This window comes from Branchiostoma lanceolatum, chromosome 18 (genome assembly GCF_035083965.1).
Source record: "Branchiostoma lanceolatum isolate klBraLanc5 chromosome 18, klBraLanc5.hap2, whole genome shotgun sequence".
Taxonomy (NCBI): Eukaryota; Metazoa; Chordata; class Leptocardii; order Amphioxiformes; family Branchiostomatidae; genus Branchiostoma; species Branchiostoma lanceolatum.
Genome location: NC_089739.1, coordinates 6081405 through 6099416, shown reverse-complemented (window position 1 = coordinate 6099416; position 18012 = coordinate 6081405). Strand labels below are relative to the sequence as shown.

The 18012-nt window shown below is 42.0% G+C and overlaps 2 protein-coding genes across 2 annotated transcripts; both read left to right on the top strand.

Moving 5' to 3' along the window:
- Window positions 1-6733, top strand: LOC136423801 (zonadhesin-like). Its single transcript, XM_066412120.1, has 5 exons — window positions 1-276; window positions 577-875; window positions 5170-5384; window positions 5763-5910; window positions 6339-6733. Exons 1-5 carry the CDS (start codon window positions 11-13, stop codon window positions 6587-6589), a joined length of 1179 nt encoding a protein of 392 aa, XP_066268217.1. The 5' UTR covers window positions 1-10; the 3' UTR covers window positions 6590-6733.
- Window positions 6734-7195: 462 nt separating this feature from the next.
- On the top strand, window positions 7196-8382 carry LOC136424660 (von Willebrand factor A domain-containing protein 2-like). The gene is made up of 2 exons (XM_066413284.1): window positions 7196-7697; window positions 8246-8382. Exons 1-2 carry the CDS (start codon window positions 7196-7198, stop codon window positions 8380-8382), a joined length of 639 nt encoding a protein of 212 aa, XP_066269381.1.
- The last annotated feature ends 9630 nt before the right edge of the window (window positions 8383-18012 follow it).

Sequence of the window (18012 nt, the reverse complement as noted above, 5' to 3'; positions counted from 1 at the left end):
TCAGGTGCAGATGATCACGCCTCTTGTGGTGGGACGGTACATCCATGTCAATCAAAGTGGCGACCACATCGTCCTTACCACGGACTTTGGGCTGAGGGTCAGCTACGATGGCAAGCAAGAGGTCATGGTATCCCTCCCAGGGTGCTTTGCAAACAGGACGTCCGGACTCTGTGGGAACTACAATGGTGATGCGGGTGACGATAACCGTACAGCCGACGGCATGACGGCTTCGTCAGATGCCGCGTTTGTTAACAGCTGGCAGATGAAGAATGACAGGTGGGTGTCTTCAGCAACGATTTTATGTCTTAATTCAGATTTTAAAAGAGACACCTAAGGATCTGAACCGAATGGAATTTTTGCTCTTTGTATGGTATTAAATTAAAAGTACATTTAATTCAATGTACATCAAAAATTTAAAAGTGTAACTATACTTTGCTAAATACACCTTAAAGTCAAGTTCTCACTTGTTTTTTTTACATACGTTCGTTATAGTTCAGAGCTCTCCGACCATTTGCAACTCGCAACCAGAGTCAATGTACATGAACCAGCATTCTGAAATGTGTTTTTTATCCACAGTTGTCCACCGTTGGCAGAGTTTTCCTTCCCGATGTGTCAGAACATGTCTGCCTACCTTCCCAACAACACTTCAAACACTACAAACTTCAACATGACTGCCATGCCCTGCCATTTCTTCATGTCGGAGATCAACAAGTGTTCCAAGGTCGTGTCCCCCCGGCTGTTCTTCCGCGCCTGCGTACAGGAGCACTGTGCGCTGAAGCGCGGTCAGGATCGGATCTGTCAGACGTACGAGGCTTACAGTCACGAGTGCGCGAGACGTGGAGTCATTCTGAACTGGAGAAATGAGAACTTCTGTCGTGAGTACTTAATCATATGTCCAATATTGAATAGGGAAGAATGATATCTTATGTTCACTGAATAGAATGTTAATCGCTCCTTTTACTAAACGAATGTTGGATTGATATAAAGGGAATGAACCTTAAGCAGGGCCTGGGTCTTCATCGTGGGTCACTGCATATGACTGAAGCTGTGACCCTGGGTCTTCATCATGGGTCACGGAATATGGCTGAAGCTGTGGCCCTGGGTCTACATCATAGGTCACGGAATATGGCTGAAGCTGTGGCCCCGGGTCTTCATCATGGGTTACGGAATATGGCTGAAGCTGTGGCCCTGGGTCTTCATCGTGGGTCACTGAATATGGCTGAAGCTGTGGCCCTGGGTCTTCATCATGGGTCACAGAATATGGCTGAAGCTGTGGGCCAGGGTCTTCATCATGGGTCACTGCATATGGCTGAAGCTGTGGCCCCGGGTCTGCATCATAGGTCACGGAATATGGCTGAAGCTGTGGCCCTGGATCTTCATCATAGGTCACGGAATATGGCTGAAGCTGTGGCCCTGGATCTTCATCATAGGTCACGGAATATGGCTGAAGTTGTGGCCCTGGATCTTCAGCGTGGGTCACTGAATATGGCTGAAGCTGAGGCCCTGGATCTTCAACATAGGTCACGGAATATGGCTGAAGCTGTGGCCCTGGATCTTCATCATAGGTCACGGAATATGGCTGAAGCTGTGGCTCTGGATCTTCATCATAGGTCACGGAATATTGCTGAAGCTGTGGCCCTGGGTATCCATCGTAGGTCACGGAATATGGCTGAAGCTGTGGCCCTGGGTATTCATCGTAGGTCAGGGAATATGGCTGAAGCTGTGGCCCAGGGTCTTCATCATGGGTGACTGCATATGGCTGAAGCTGTGGACCTGGGTCTTCATCGTAGGTCACGGAATATGGCTGAAGCTGTGGCCCTGGGTATTCATCGTAGGTCACGGAATATGGCTGAAGCTGTGGCCCAGGGTCTTCATCATGGGTGACTGCATATGGCTGAAGCTGTGGCCCCGGGCCTGCATCATAGGTCACGGAATATGGCTGAAGCTGTGGCCCTGGATCTTCATCATAGGTCACGGAATATGCCTGAAGCTGTGGCCCTGGGTCTTCATCGTAGGTCACTGAATATGGCTGAAGCTGTGGCCCTGGGTCTTCATCATAGGTCACGGAATATGGCTGAAGCTGTGGTCCTTGGTCTTGATTGATGGATGTCACTGCATATGGCTGAAGCTTGCCATTTTCCCCTTTCCCTGACACATCAGCATAAGTCACTGCATATGGCTGGTTGTCGTCATTGTGTTCTGATGCCTGGATGTGAGCAAACGAAGTCTTTGCGTACGGCTCCAGCTTGCCGTTTTTCCCTTTCCCTGACACATCCATGTATGACACAGCGTACGGCTCAATGTCATCATTGTCCTCTGATGTCTGGTCCTGAACAAGTGTTGTCCGTCTCCCTGTGGCTGTGTCTCTGTCTGATGTTCCTAGTCCGGCTGAGTTTGAGTGGACAACAGCATATGGCTCAATGTTATCGCTTCTATCTGCTTCAGCAGGGGTATTATGACAATCCAAACCTGTGCCACGACAGCGGTTGTACAAACAGACGACAACTACCAATGGCAACACAATGAGGAGGGGCACAACAGCAGCAGTGATGATGGTTCTGACATGGCGACTGTCATCATTCTCAGTGATGATCGGGCCACTGAGATGAATGACAATGTCGATCCCTGTCGTATACTCTGAGTCAGGCATGTTGTAAGTGTGTGGCATCTCTGTGGGAGTGGTGTTGTTGTACAGACTCGTGTTGATGGTACGAGGAGCTGTTGTGATGGACGTGATCCCCTGTCGTGACCCGTCCGTGACGGTCTGACAGATATCCTTCCTCATGGTGGTAAGGAGAATTCCACTCAGGTCAGCAGGTGATGTACACCTCAGGATGTTCCGACCAGAAATGTGGTCCAGGTCTGGTAGGTTGCAGATGAACCACGTTTGATTCCCGTCACAGTTCAGCTTGTTGCCCGTTATCACGAGACTTAAGTTCTGATTTTGACTTAGACGCAGAAGTTGGCTGTCGATTATTGTGATGTGGTTTGTTTCCAGGTTTGCAACCTTCAGTGCTTTAGGTGGCAGGAGTGCATCAACAGGCACGGAATGCAGGCGGTTCTGGGCCAACTGCAACCAGGCAAGGCGAGGCAGGCCACGGAATGCATGCTGGGATATGGCAGAAATGGCATTCTTTTGAAGGTTCAAGTAAACTACCTGCTCAAGTCCCTTGAAGGTATCAGGTTCTGAGGATGAAGAAAAAAGAACATTAAAAAAACTTTATCATCACAGTCCAGGCCTCGAAATAGTGGGTGCATGTTGGAGTCTGGTCTGTGCACCTAATTCTTGACTGTGGGTGCACCAGTGCAGCCAAAATTTTTGTATGCAATAGGGTAAAGGTACTATTGTGCACTAATATACAGAATATTCTTGATATGTAAGTGTCAGAAAAAGCACTATAACCTTTAGTTGTACTTCAGCTGATGTACTACTTGTTTGTAATTAGCTAGCTTTAGAATGACAGATTGAAGTTCTCAAGAGCTTTAGATTTAAGTATGTTTTGCTGACATTCAACTTTATCTTATGTGGTGGACCTAAAATTCTTTCTGTGCACCTAATTTTTTGGGCTGAATTTCGAGCCCTGCAGTCAGAAGAATGCCAAACCATTCATATGTATGTGAGAGACACTTTTCACCATGTTAGTGGTGTGACTTTTAGAAAATACTGAAACTTTAACAAAGTGGGTTAACATCATAGATTGATTTGACTCACAAATAGGGAAATTTGCACCAAATTTGGTTGAACACACCTATGGTGCATTCATTTGCATTTACTTTGCATGTTTACACTTCTTGCGGAATGTATAAAACATTAAAATGCACCAAAAAACCTGTTAAGCCTCCCTTTTAAGGTAATACATACATGTAAATTGATGTGAAAATCCTAAATCACAGTGTGTTATCGCTACATGCATAAAATGCAGTCATGTAATTCCGTTTTAAAGTGAGTACACATGTATTGAAATGACTAATGTGAACGTACCAAGACTGGAGATACGGCTGTCAGCAAGGGTGACGGCGCGCACCAATGGGAGGCCTCGGAAAGCCCCCGGCTGTACCATGGAAACATTTGACTCTCGGATGTAAAGGAACTTCACTTCTGTGCTGTTGGGGAAAGACCGCTCCGGAATCGTAGAAGAACGGAGATGCTTGATGTAGATTGTTTGTGTGGCTTTGTCGAAGCCGGTAGGTATGGCGTCGAGACATACGGGGAAGCTGTACGTTCCTCCGTGTCCAACCCAGCTGCAGGCGGACCCCGCCCAATTTGCATCTGGACAATGACAGATGAGTCGCTTTTGACCCGCCCTGTTCTTTCCAACTACGCCGGGACCACAGCTGTCTGGACACCGAAGATCTTCATGTACATGCGCTGTTGCCGACATAAGCAGCAGATAACTTGACACCAGGAGTAACCACCAAAGCAGTGCCTTGTTTTCCGCCATCTTGTCTACTGATATGTGTGTTGAAATGAATTGCCTGGTTGTAATAAAATTCATACATTCGATTTGTCCCTTTAGTTACGTAATTGGATCCATATGTTTTCAATTTCCCCAGTAGTTTGAATTACAAATTTCTAACATATGTTGAATTGATTTTTCAATCTCAGAACCTGTGAGACTCATTTTCTCTATAGTTTTGCATATGAAGAAAATTGCAATCATGCCTGATAAGATTTTATTTCTATGAACACTGCCAATTCATTAAAACTAAAAGAAAAAACAACCAGTAGCCCTGAGAATAGAATGTAAACCCATCTGCAGAAAGACAGCAGGCTAAATACTACTAGAAAATAGCAATGATTTTAAGGGCCACATTTGCAGCCCATGTAAAAATGGACTATCTCAAACTAGCTTTTTGCAGAAATATTCATTCAATGCATAAATAAATAGATAAATCTCTGCAGAAAAGACCCCCCCACACACACACACGTTTAACAGTCTCCAAGTCCATAACAATTATAGAGGTATGGATATTTTCATGTTGGCAGTTCTCTCTCTTCCTGACAGGTTGCAATGCAGGTGAACAAACAGTTGCAATGATAGTTTCACAATGCCTTCCTTTGTTTGTATATCTGCCTTATATGAGAGAAAATGGGTTGAAGAAAATGAACAACCTTTTCAATTATATTGCTCTGAATTTCTCATCTTGTATTAATATTTCACAATGCAGCAAAAACATGTCCAGCCAATAGTAACTACACAGCGTGCATGTCGGCCTGCCCTGCTACATGTGGCAACCCTGACGCACAGAAACAGTGTTTCGTCAACACCGGTCAGCAGTTCTGCGTGGAAGGATGTCGCTGTAAGGAGGGCTACGTCTTGAGTGGAAGTGAATGCATCTTGAAGGAGCAATGTGGCTGCACCAAGGATGGAATCTACCACAAGGTACTTTTTGGCAATGCTCAGGAGTGGAGGCATTTATCAGCATACTAATATTGGGTTAAAAGGAGTTAAAAATTGTGAGTGTGCATTCCCCTAAAAATTGATTTTTCAAAGGACAGCATAACTCAAGAAGGTACATTGCATTCATGAATGGGTCTTTATGATGTTGGCAATATGAAATATGAATTTGAACTTACTGATTGGTATGTCAACAATCTTGTCATTTTGTAACGTTACGTCATGGCATAATTTTCATGCTGTTTTTGGTAATGCTTCAGGGGTGGGGACATTTCTTACAGTGTTTCTTCTTCTCACCTCAATCTGATAACATTGTAATGTAACATGACATGAGCTAACATTTATTTGTTATTTGCATATTAGGGAAACTCTACATGGACAGATGCACACCACCAACAGTGCACCTGCTCTGGCAACAACACAGTCAGCTGCAAGTACGTCAGCTGTAGTCATGGTCTCATGTGGGGCCTAGAGAAAGGCGTCTACAAATGCCTAATGCCAACCAAGAACTGTGAGTACCAACAAAAGGAGATATAATCTATATTAAGCATGACAATTGCAATTGGAATGTTATCATGATGTACAGTAGTGTTGTTTTTAACCATGGCATAATCTCCAAACAGATGTTGGGATGGAAGATCCTTACATTTTGTGATGGTCAGGGAAGCTGAACTTAGACGGTGTAAGGCATAAGGCGATTCTGGCCTCTTGAGGTTGGTTCAACTGATGTCCTCGATGACAAATTCAGACAGTGGAGGGGATTTTTAGCTATCATCCTTGGCCAAAATTCTAGGTGCTAAAGGGAAAACTGAGATATATATTATCTTTTTTGTCAAAATAAGAAATGAAAACACCTTTCAAATTGGTCAACTTACAGATGTGACACATTGTAGAGTAATATAGTAGACTTTATTTGCACCACATTTTCTTTTCTTGCAGTCTTCTCAGGACAGAATTTCGGAAATAAGACTTACCATTCGGCCTGCGATAACAAGCCCTGCAAGAACAACGGCAGCTGTACACTCGGGGTGGACAAGTGGTCGTACTACTGCGACTGCTCTGATGGTTTTGAGGGACCGCAGTGTCAGACATGTAGGGAGGAGATAGTGATATTGGTTGTTCTAGGGGTGCTGACAGTGATGGAAATAGCCATGGTTGTGGTTACGCTCCTACTTTTTTCTGCTTGGTGATATTGAGTACTTGAAGTACATTAAGGTACAAGGTGCAAGGACCAAGGTGGCAGTCTTAAGATAACAACAGGAGCATAGTGTGAACTGAACTATTGGTGGTAGTCCTGAATTGATAAAGGTGGAGATGGCGGATTTGGAGATGGCAGTATTGGTGGCAGGACACATATCAAGCATTGTGGAGGGACTACAGTTGGTAATTATCTTCTAATTATATCATTTTTACTGATTCAAGGCCTGTAGCAGGCATTTAGAGATGGTGAAGGAAGACCTGTAACTGTATCTTTGAAGGGAAAATGTAAAAATTGTAGAGGTGCTGAATATGGTGCTGAAAGTAGTGTTGTTGTTTTAAACAAACCTTCCAGTGATGGTACTGTTATGTTTAAACTGCCAATACTTGTCTTAAACCCGTAGATATGTCTACCATATATACAAAGAAAGGTTTTAAATGTCTTACCCTTTTTGATAAGTAAAAATGCTATTTATCCCGATTCGTCTTGATATATTCAAAACATTTAATCACTTCATATTCATGTTCCCTCAGTTACCGGCTGTGCAAGATCTCGATTTGACCTTGTATTTGTCCTTGAGAGCTCCAACAAGGTCACAATGCCAAACTTCAGACTCATGAAGGACTTTGTCAAGAAATATGTCCAAGCTTTCGACATCCAGCCAGGTACAAATCGAATCGGGGTGGTACAATACGGAGCTACAGTTCAGGAAGCGCTCTCATTGGCTGCGAACAACGCTCTGTCTGATGTTCTCTCAACCATCGACAACTTGAGACATCTGGGAGGCGGTACCTTCACACAAGCTGCATTACAACATCTTAAAGACACAAGCTTCACACAGAAGAGTGGAGATCGGATGGGTTATCCCAACGTAGCCGTTCTTGTGACGGTCGGGAAACCGTTTGACTCTCCCGCTGCTGTTGCGAAGGAACTTCGTGACACGGGAGTGCACTTGTTTGCGGTCGGCGTAGGAAGCGGACTCGGAAATACCACACTGGAAGATATAACAGGGTATCAGCCATTTGCTTTTCAGTTGAACAACTTCACAGACCTGGAGAACGATGCACATCGTCTACAGGTGATACAAGCTGTCTGCCGTGGTGAGTCAATGAAAAACAAAGTCTATAGTCAGGTGCAATTGGTCCAAGTAATAGTTATGCTGTATTCTGTGGGTACTTTCCTACAGTCTTTTAGTCTGCCTCTTATGCTGAGGTCCCAATTAGAAAAAGGGGCCCAGTCGGGTAGTTCACAGGCTGTTTTTTGGCACTTTCGGGCGTGACCCCTACTTGGCCCCTTGTGATACTGTGCGGCTGCCAGGCTATTTTGAGGCCCAGCCGGGACCCCGAATAATTTTAGCCCGGACTTAAAATCAACACAGGAGCCGGTAACAAAAAGACGCCGTGAGCTAATTATGCGAACACCAGGAGGTACGTAAATGGAACCATAGCATTAGACAGACATGAATAAAAGTAAATTACCCGGTGCCAACAAGCAAAGTCCAAAGTAAGAAACATGTACTTTCATTTGTTAGTGACTGAGTCTTTTGAATGTGTATAGCTGTTATTGAACTTAGTAAAAGAAGGCCCCCTCTTACAGTCTCAAGATAAACTTGCGACTGACACACGACTAATGACTGTTGTATTATTAGGTCGTGATGAATGTGCGTCCAGCCCATGTCAGAACGGAGGAGCATGTGTCAATGGAGACTACTCTTACCGGTGTGTTTGCCAAAAAGACTTCGGCGGTTACAACTGCGAGCGCTGTGGTTTACCCACAACAGGTTAGGTTGAAAAACTTTGACCATGAAATTTTATCCTCTTTTAGACAATTATCAATCCCTCTGGACAAAGATGCTTTTTTTAACGATATTTCCTTTGTACCTACATCTATAGGATGAATTAATTGAATTCACAGGACTACTAAAATAAACAGTAAATGATACAATGTTGTGTAGTTACAAGTGCCGCACATTGAAGTCTTCTATAAACTTTTCGACATCTTTTTTAGGTGTAAACCAGATGGAACGCACATGTACAGTATGGAACGCCCGCCAAATATTGACCTTTGACCACGCCGCCATTGACCTCACTGGCAGTTGTCGATACACCTTGGTCCGTGACAAAGTCACCTACGGCAATGCCACTCGTCGCAACACCACTCAGACAAACTTCAACATTGAGCTGGAATGGACCTACATGTCCATGAATGGAAATAATGCTCCAATGATGGCAGTTGGCTCAGGTAGTTCAAATCCTGAAGACACGCTAGTCAAAATTGATGCAGGATCCCTGAATCTACCAGCAGAGTATCGAAACTCCAGCCACCTCCGCACAAGGGTACATGTAGATGTGTTCGGCCAAAGAGTGACACTCATGGAAGGACCCAAAGCTTTGGTAAGCACTTGGTTTTAATCTGTATGAAAACGTTTTTCTGTCATGTGGGTACTTGATTGTAAATGATACTCAATTCAGCCTCTGACTGCAAGGTATGTACAGAAGAAACCATAATTCTTGTTTAAAGCTTTTTAGAGTTATTACAATGAATATGTTGATGATAGTGACATTCAAGTAAGCTTAACCTTCCAGTTGAAACATTTATTTTCCCTGATACTGTATCCCATTCCCTTGATAGTGTAAGGTAAGGTTATCATCTATGATCATTTTTGGAGCTCTACTGACACAATAGAAAGTCCCGGATAAGTGGGTATTTTATGTATTCTGCCTTATCGTATGTAACACTTACTTGTAGGCCAAGGATATTTGATTAGGGATAAGTGTGGTGTATCTTTGATTGATTCCTTGTCCCTAGCAGAAGCTAGGTACTCATTTTCACCTGAGTAAAGTGTGAGGGCTAGGGACCTGGTGTATATGTAGGGGTCTGTCAGGGATTTGAACCCAAAACCTCTTAAATGATGAACAGAATTGACAAGATAAAGCTGCATGCTCATATCTGCAATGACAAATACTATGTGGTATTCTCATCTGACAGTATTCTTCTCTCCGACCAGTACAACAACTTGACGGTGACCCCTCCCTTTACGACAAAAGACATCCACATCAACTACACCGGCAGCCTGGTGCAGCTCACCACGACCTCTGACCTGGTGGTGACGCACGACGGCAGACAGGAGGTCCGCGTGAGAATTCCCAGCTGCTACAGGGGGAAGACTTTTGGGCTGTGTGGGAACTTCAATGGCAACTCTAGTGACGATATGGCATTGAAAGATGGGAGAATGTCAGCTTCTGTGTCTGATTTTGGTGACAGCTGGAAGGTTGGGAACAACAGGTAAAGAAAGTTGAACTGGTTTGAACTTGGACAGCTTTATTTCAAGTTTTGAAAGCAAAATTAGAAAGCCTTATGTTTAAACTTTTTAAGGGATGTACATGTATACAGTACAGTCATTTTTTAGTTAGTACGCTTTTTTGTCTGGCCTGTCAATTTCTGTCATGTTACATGTAAGTGAGTTTTTCCTTATACATTGGAAGACAAAATCATTCTGAATTCGTTTGGGTAATAAGAGCAATGATAATTACTGACACTTATTTTATCAACTAATCATTATGGTTTATAAACTACTGACACCGTTTGTCACTTTTGTTATTTCGTTACTGTTCATGATTTTATAGACCAAACTAATCTTCGAAGGTCTGCCACGAGAGAGAAAAGAGACCTAATTGTTGTGTTTTCTTTCTACAGTTGTCCAGCGACAGTTGATGTGTCCAAACTCAACTGTAGCACTGCAAAGAACCAAACAGGGACAAACGACACCTGTGGGCTCATCCTGTCTTCAACTGGTCCCTTCTCTCGCTGCCATGCAGTACTGCCCCCTAGGGAGTACTACGAGAGCTGCATCTTTGACACATGTCAACGTAGTAATGGGTCAATGAACATCAAAATGACCAACTCTTCCAGGGGTTTGAATGCCACAGGCAGTGACAAAGAGGAGAAGAAGATGTGCTCCAGTATGGAGACATATGCTAGGCTGTGCCGCAATGCAGGCGTCCTGGTTGGTGATTGGAGGAAGCACAACACCTGCAGTGAGTTTTCTTGAACAACTATGAGTAAAAAAGTCAAATACAAAATGTCATGATGACAAGAGTTAAGTAGATAAATAAAGAAGTTTTCCGATTTCAGTGGTTTTTTGCATGCTTTGCATGTAGTATCCAAATAAAAATCAGCTACTGTTTTGTAGCTTGTAATTCAGTCTTGGGGGCTGTGCGAAGCCCTTAAAAAACAAGTCTATAAGGTTAAGACATGTTTATACATTTTTTCATCATACTTTCTTCTCCAGAGATGAAATGCCCAGCTAATAGCAACTACTCGGCCTGCATGCCATTTAGACAACCGACTTGTCTGAATCAGAATGTAACGAGGGAGTGCATTCGTCAGGACTTCCTGTCGCTGTTGCCGTCGTTTACCGCAATACGCGAGACTTGTATCGAAGGCTGCCAATGCCAGAGTGGGTACGTGCAGAGTGGTCTGGAGTGTGTGCTCCCAGGGGATTGTGGGTGCACCTACAAGGGCGTCTATTGGCCGGTGAGTATTATGGGCTAGAACAGTAATATCAAGGACGCTAAGAGAAAACCTCTCATTGCTATTTTAGCCTACCTATATTATATATAGCGAAGGGAAATAATCTGATGATAAATGTACAAAAAATCAAGACTTCAAGGCCGGCATGCGATCCCGACCCAATCACAGGATTTCCTTGTAAGCTAGCAACCTAGTAAATGTACCTTGAGCTTTCTCTTTTTGGCTAACTCAGTAAAAAGATGAATACAGTCCACAGACTTTCCTCTGCATTTTATCGTTCTGGCTTAATCTTTCGATCAGCCTTTATGTGAGTTTGTTAGCTTCAGTACTTGGCTACCTAATGTATTGTGCACAGAACTTACAGTTAACGTTATGTTTATCATTGTGTTGATACAGAAAGGAGCGATGTTTGGAGTGAAGGACAAGCGGCAGTGTGAATGTAAAGGCAACAACACGGTTGTCTGCCAGCCGGTGGTGTGTGCGCAGTGGGAGCTGGTGGATGGAAGCTACAGGTGCACATGTGTTGGACAGGCCACATGTTTAGGTATGTGTAATAACTCGGTGCTGCCGGTACAGTATCTGTAAATTCACCCAATGCATTCAAGTTGGTAGTAGTAGAACAATGGAGGCATTTGCTGTTTTTTTAAAGTTCATGATCGAAACGACCATTTGTATTGTAATGCAATGCAAGAACAATGATCTCCTTGGCAAGACCGAACATATGTTTGCTGTGTAACGAGTTTTGTGTGAGAACCTTCATGACAACCACAGACAGACAAGTGGCATTGGAGCTTACACGACTTTTCTACTTCATTTTCCTTTCTCCAGCGGTTGCAAGTTTCACTGTTAACTTCACCTTGGCGGCTAGTAGGTCGTTCACCCCAGTCCTTCAGAACTCCACCTCCATGGAGTACCAGAAGCTCCAGGCTGACGTTCAGACACAGGTACATTTTTGTCCTTAGGACGGGACGTTAAGCCGTGGTCCACTGTTCATTGTGCTTGTCGAAAAGAGCTAGGGGAATTTTCCCGGTACAATGAACCTGTAAATACTTGTACATAGCGTCTGTCTTCTCTGTCACGACCAGTGGAAGATTAGCTCATCTGTTCATTGATTTCATTTGAGCTAAACTGGTTCGAGATCACTTTATTTTTTCCTTACATGTAAACTGCATAATTCCTGAGTTGATTGGTGTTTTCTGAAAAAAAAAAGTCTTCGAAAAAGGCTGTGTTATTATTACTTTTTTTTTTCATTCTACATCCGGAAGATTTGATTATACATGATTGCCAAATGAGAACTGTGCAGGGGTTTTCTTTAATTCAGTCAATTTTGTTCCTGCTTTATGTTCTCCAGTCTGCTGCTTTACTTGGAAGTGCTGCAGGGTTTCAAAGTGTCAAGGTCCTCCAGTTTTCCAGGTAAGGGCCTGGTCACATCCATTGTACAATTGTCATAATGATTGAAAACTAAGGGCATCCTTGGGATAGTTGTAGAAAGTAGCTGTCTCGTAAAAAGGGAAAAAGCTGTCTTGGTTTTTTGTCAGTGCACAGTCACAGCCTGCTTGTTGGGAAATTATATGGCATCAAAATTGTACAATGGCCTACAAGTTACTTATTGTACAGGTGTACAATATATGTAATGTTATAAATAATCTGATCTTGTGATTTACAGATTACAATATAAGTGTTAAAGCATTGGTCATATGTAGTTGCCTTTGTCATAATTCATGATTTACTTTAATAAGTGTTTGAAACTGCATCGTATTGTTAACACCAGGCTGATGAAAAGTTATCTTTCTTTTTACCAGAATCTATTCAGATTTAGTTCTCTTTTTTTCCAGAGCCAATAACAGTGCCATCATTGCAACCTTGCGCCTTCTGGTGGCTGAGACGACCAGCCAGAAGATTCTAGTGCTCCTACGCACTGCTGTGAACCAGGGCAAAGTGTTCGAGTTGTCGGTCCTGCAAAACTCCTTCATCTACAAACGTGACTGTAAGTTTTCCGTCTCTTATATTTCTGTTAGAAACTGTTTGTAATCTATCATATACATTGAAATACTCAACAGTTGGGAGGTTTTGTACTGCCCAAATGTTTGATCTGTCTGCACCAACATAGAACAGACTATCACCATACATGTAACTTTTCTGAAAAAAACACATGTTATTCGGTGACAAAGTTGCCTAATTTTCAAATGATTTGGATAGCTTCAGCAATATACACTCACTTGTATAAATCAACATTTTGCTTCAAAACCTTTGTCTTAAGAATTTTGTTATCTCATACTGTGATATCTCAATGCTTCTGAGTTGTTTTGTTTGTCTTTCTTCAGTGAGTGTGTCAGCAACATCCCAGGTTGTCATTGTTCAGACATGGTCTCCTGAACTGCTGAATGTCAACTCTGTGCAGTACAAACAATTGGTCTATAACATACAGATCATGGTAAGGTTTGGATTGATTCCTTGATTCATTCATTCATTCATCACATTTTGCAAATTCTATATCGAGAAATTACAAATTGAGAATCTGAAAGGATTACAAAGAAGAGTTTTAATCTGTAAAATAGTGGTGGTTCGCATATTTAAATGAAGGTGAAACTTTTCTTTATAATTGTTAAGACCTTATAATATGTGTAAGTCTTTTGATTGACATGTCGATATGTTTTGATTGACAGTTTCAGCAGATGTTCGTGACTGTTCCTGGCTTACAGAAGGTGGAAGTAGCAGGATTCAGTCGGGGGTTAGTAGTTCCAATCTACTGTAATTTCTTACTTGAACAGTCTTTGGCAGATGTACTCAGCCTCAAGACATGATTATTGTATCTTGACTGAATTGTAAGAGCCGTTTTATTCCCTGAGCTTTCCTAAGACCTTTCATTGCGATCAGGTCTTTATAATTCACGAACTTGAAAACACAAACCCTCATCTTCTGTCTGTTGAAGTTAAACAATACATCATCATGGCCTTCGCATCTCTGAACCAGCTAGGAATGAGCCTCAAATTTGACGAATATGTAAATAAAACTTAACACTTCAAATGTACTAATGTGTACAGATTGTTTTACAACAGGGAAAACAACTTAGTTGTGGCAAAGATACGTGTCATCGCAACCTATTACGCCATCAATATGGCACAGACCAGGTTTATCCAACTAGTGACCATGGGCAAAGTGGGACAGCTAACATCCAACTCCAGTAATGTGGTCATCAAACGTGATGGTGAGGGGATTTGGTTGCTTTTTACCTCTGCAAAAGAGGTATTGTTTTTGGTGGCAGTGTTTGTGTATGTGTGTGTGTGTGTGTTAGTGTTAGTGTGTGTGTGTGTGTGTGTGTGTGTGTGTGTATGTATGTATGTATGTATGTATGTATGTATACATATGTGTGTGTGTATGTATGTATGTTTGTGTGTGTGTGTGTATGTGTGTGTGTGAATGTGTGTGTGTGTGTGTGTGTGTGTGTGTGTGTGTGTGTGTGTGTGTGTGGACTAGGCCTCAGCCTAAAATGTACTTGCCAGGGTTTGATTGTGACTATGTATAATATGTGGGCAGGCCTTGCAATGATGCTCATTGTCAAATTCCTAGCAGTTTTCCTTCATACTGCAGCAGACTGTTTACTCCTTGTATCCTCTGTTCTGGACCTGCAATGTCTTTCATTCATTGATTGGTTTTCTTCAACATCAACAGTTGTTTTGTCATCTACAACGTCCATGACCATCGGTTCTTATACCTGGGTGCAGAATCTGTCTGTCAGGACATCCCTCCAGTACATACAGTTAAAGCAGCAAATAGAGGAACAGGTAAGGCATTATGCACGGTTTTGTAGAGATTGGTGAATGATTGTGATATGATTCACACCAGCATTCATCATTTGATGGAACCTAATGTTGCAAAATCAGACCATCATCTTGACCGTTAAAATTGGCATGTCTAATATGAAAAATATGTCCAGCAAGATGAATGAATGGTCTCTTTCAGAAACATTCATGCATTGTAGCAAAGTGTAAATTATGAGCTTATTATGTTCGTCTTATTGTGACTAATTGTGCTTTCTTTCATTTTTTTCCTCATAGCTGACCATGCAACTGGTGACAGTCACAGGTTTCCAGACACTACAAGTTGTTGACATCAAGCAAGGGTAAAACAGCCTTCTTTTTGTATCTACATTTTGAATTATATATTCTCCAAGCAGAGGTTTCGGTTTGGTGTCTCTTACTAAGTATTATGTAAAAACTTTTACGGCTGGTTCCCTTAAGTAAGAAATTGCAGCCACTTTTAGCCCTCAGAACCTCATCTTGAAGAATAGTAGTTATAGAGCTGCATGTGTTTCGAAAATCGCGGTACTTCTGCCTTGTTGATAAAGTACATGTACCTTTCCTTTGTTCCAAAATCCAGTGTAAACAACACTGTAGTGGTAGGCATAGCCGTGTACGGGGCAGGTTACGCTACCAACCAGCTGCAGTCGTCATTCCAGACTGCCGTCCAGTCTGGTCAACTTGGCACCGTCAAGGTGGTCAAGCAATCCGCAGTGGTCAAGACTGATGGTGAGAACCTTATTATAACTGAATTCTTAGGATAATCATCTTCCAAAATTCAGCCGTCATGTCACGTAAAAGACACCCTAAGCTCTTGTTTGACGTCCAAAATCAGACAACGTCCTAAATGCGTCATATTGCAGGTGCATTGTATTTGATGCTGCACACCAAGAAAAAAATTATGTATGCCAAAATCAACACAAAGAATTTTGTTTCAGAATCTGTTATGTGATTTCTTTGTTCTACTTAGAAACAGTCATTATTTAATGTCAATTCCTAGGAAGATTTGCTTCTCCACTGTACAAGTTTTGATGCTATCAACTCAGTTGTTATCAATCTATTTTCCTCCAACATCAACTGAGTTGTTTTCTCTCTCCACAGTCGTTGTGTCCTCCACTGTGCCGGTGACTCTGACACAGTCATGGAATAATGCCTACGCCAACTCAACAACCCAGGCCTTTGGTACCCTCAGGAAGACGGTTACTCAACAGGTAAAACATCTCGTGGTTTAAATTTGTCTTGACAAGAAATTGCGTTTGGTTAATTATTAGGCATTAGACTTGACATTTACTAATAGGAACGTTGGACTTATGAACAAGTGTATCTTTGATAAAAAGGACATTTCATTTCTTAATCAGTTCACAGAACAACTTGGAGGAACTCAAGGGTTTCAGCAGGTTGCAGTGTCAAGCTTTGAGAAGTCGTAAGTCAAAACCGAAGTCGAAATCTTTAACTTGTTATTATGCAGATTAGAAAATAGAAGGAAGAATTATAGATTTAAGAATAAGATTCAAGTAAGCAACATACACAACATGACATTGTTTTAATTCGATGTTTGAAGAAAATTCGATACGGATGTGTTCAAAGGTAAATTGTCACGTCTGTTGAATGTTCGCAGTAGCTGCATTGAGTTTTACTAGAGTTTGACAACATGTGATATTTCCTTGTTGTATCTAGGGGTAACACTGTACGCGTGGTCATACGCTTACTGTCCACGAGTTATCGCGCCTCGTCTGAAGTTCAAACGTCCCTGCTCAGTGCAGTTAACCAGGGAAAGATTGGCTCCATCAGTGTTAATCAGACTGTAGCTGTCGCTGTCAAACAGAATGGTAAGTCTGCAATAGCAGCACTGGTAATGCTGTTGAAAACATAGAGCCTTGTGGCTGCACCTGATCAATTACTTTTGTATTGACGTCAAATGAGATACAATGTAGCAGATGGAATTACGGACCTCTGCACTGTAAACACATCAATTTTAGGCTCTGTGATGTTCTCAAGGCTTGGCTCTCTCTTTTCATCGTTAGGACTGAAGATTTCTTGCAAACATTTTTTTAATCTTCTGTAATTCATAATTAAATAAGTTTAAATTGCCATAATTCAAGATGAATTGTAATCGTTGTGTGATTGAGTTTGATGTGATGAATTGGGAAAGTTTCTGAACTATTTCTTTTTTACATCAACGCAGTTGCTCAGTCATTGACCTCTAGCATGACCTTGACCCGACCCTGGACCCCTGACCTGCACAACGCTAACTCAATGACCTACAAAACCCTGAAGATACAGATAGAACAATCAGTAAGTTTTGCCATTGTGCTAACTCAATTGTTCATTTCTGTTTAGATTATGCATTTTAAAATCATGAAAATCCTGTAAAAAGCATGTCTACTAACAGCAACTAAAATGTAACCATCATCATCAAACTGTTAAGTATATAAAGTGATACTTGTGTGAGTCTCACCGTTGAATTGTGTCAAAATGTCTAACTCAACATATCTTTATTCTGCACTGCACAGATAAGAGAATCCCTCTTACAAACGGTGGGATTTCAGGCTGTCAATGTGGCCAGGTTCAAACAAACGTAAGTTTATCCGGCAGTTAGTGTTAGTAGTTAGTTTCAAGTCAGTTTTACTCTGACTCAGTCAAAAATGATTGATATATGATGCTATGATGCATTAATTTTATTTATTGGTTCTCGTATTTAAAAAAAAATAGTACGGAACTGGAATATCATTGAAAATAAAAACGGAGACTGGGGGAAAAGTCCGCACCATGGTACACATAGTTTCAAGATGTGATTACAGATAAACACAAGTTTTCTTCCCTCCCTTATTTGCTTTAATCTTGATTGCTTGCTGAATTTGGCCAAAACAATCTCGGAGAACCAGAAAAATGGATTGGTGTGACCTTAATGATAGAAATACAAAATAAGGTTTTGTTATATACTGAATGTTAGAAATAGAATATAACTTCCAATCACATCTAAAGTACAGCCCACAAATTTCCAAGTTACCTGAAACGTTACCTCATATGAATGCCATAGGTCTGACCAAAAGATCCAGGTGATCCTGCGCATCATGGCCGT